Source organism: Trichechus manatus, unplaced genomic scaffold, assembly GCF_000243295.1.
Source record: "Trichechus manatus latirostris isolate Lorelei unplaced genomic scaffold, TriManLat1.0 scaffold00023, whole genome shotgun sequence".
NCBI lineage: Eukaryota > Metazoa > Chordata > Mammalia > Sirenia > Trichechidae > Trichechus > Trichechus manatus.
In genome coordinates, this window is record NW_004443959.1 from 12747894 (window position 1) to 12748754 (window position 861).

General features: G+C 43.8%; 1 protein-coding gene across 1 annotated transcript in view; it reads right to left on the reverse strand.

Annotated features, from left to right (window-relative positions):
• The window catches only part of RSAD2 (radical S-adenosyl methionine domain containing 2), a 25502-nt gene that overhangs the window by 9808 nt on the left and 14833 nt on the right, over positions 1 to 861 (reverse strand). Inside the window, exon 4 of the mRNA XM_023728230.1 lies at positions 129 to 131. Within this exon, the coding sequence (XP_023583998.1) occupies positions 129 to 131 (3 nt within the window). The remainder of the gene's footprint in view (positions 1 to 128; positions 132 to 861) is intronic.

The window sequence follows — 861 nt, forward strand, 5'->3', positions numbered from 1 at the left end:
TATATATATACATATCAAACTAAGCCCATTGCTGTTGAGTAAATTCCTACTCATAGCCACCCTATAGTACAGAGTAGAACTGCTCCATAGGGCTTCCAAGGAGAGGCTAGTGGATTTGAACTGCTGACCTTCTGGTTAGCAGCCAAACTCTTAACCACCATGCCACCAGGGTTTCCTTAACCCTCAAAGCTAAAGAAAGCATCTAGCACACACTAGTGGCAGAATAAGGCAACTGACCATTATTTAAAACAACTCAAAATGTTCTAAAAATTCCTCTCAAAAACATTCCTAATGGTATATCATATTGTGAAGAGGCTGAGAACTGGAGAAGTGGACTGTAAGACTTGAAGAAGTCTCAAACAGAAAATGGAGACCGGCCAGTTGATATTAAAGCCTTTCCTAGCTGATTTCCAAGCCAAATGAGCATCTCTAAGTCAATTGCTTTACTCAGCCGCCTCTCGAATGTTTGCTCTATTACTATGGTATCCCCTCCGCCTGTTCTCGGATTTTCTTGTAAAAGCCATCGACAGGAAAGACTCAACCGAGAGAAGATCTGTTTGCTCAGTCCCTGCCTGTATCCAGGGGAGCCTGGAACTCTGAGTATGTGGCCGTAAGAATATCCTTTCTATCACTAGCTGATGTTGTGTACGCCTGGAGCAATGGGGCATGTTGAACCAACCTGCCAAGACTTGTCAGGATTCTGGAACAAGATTCATGATGTACCTGATGTTGCATTGTCGGGGGTCCCGAGTCTCAGGTCCTGTGATTGGTTGTGTAGCAGTGTGTGCCAAGAGTGAGCTGGACTTGACGGCAGTGCCTTTTTTACGTAGCAGGTAGGCATACATAATATTTAAAAAAAAA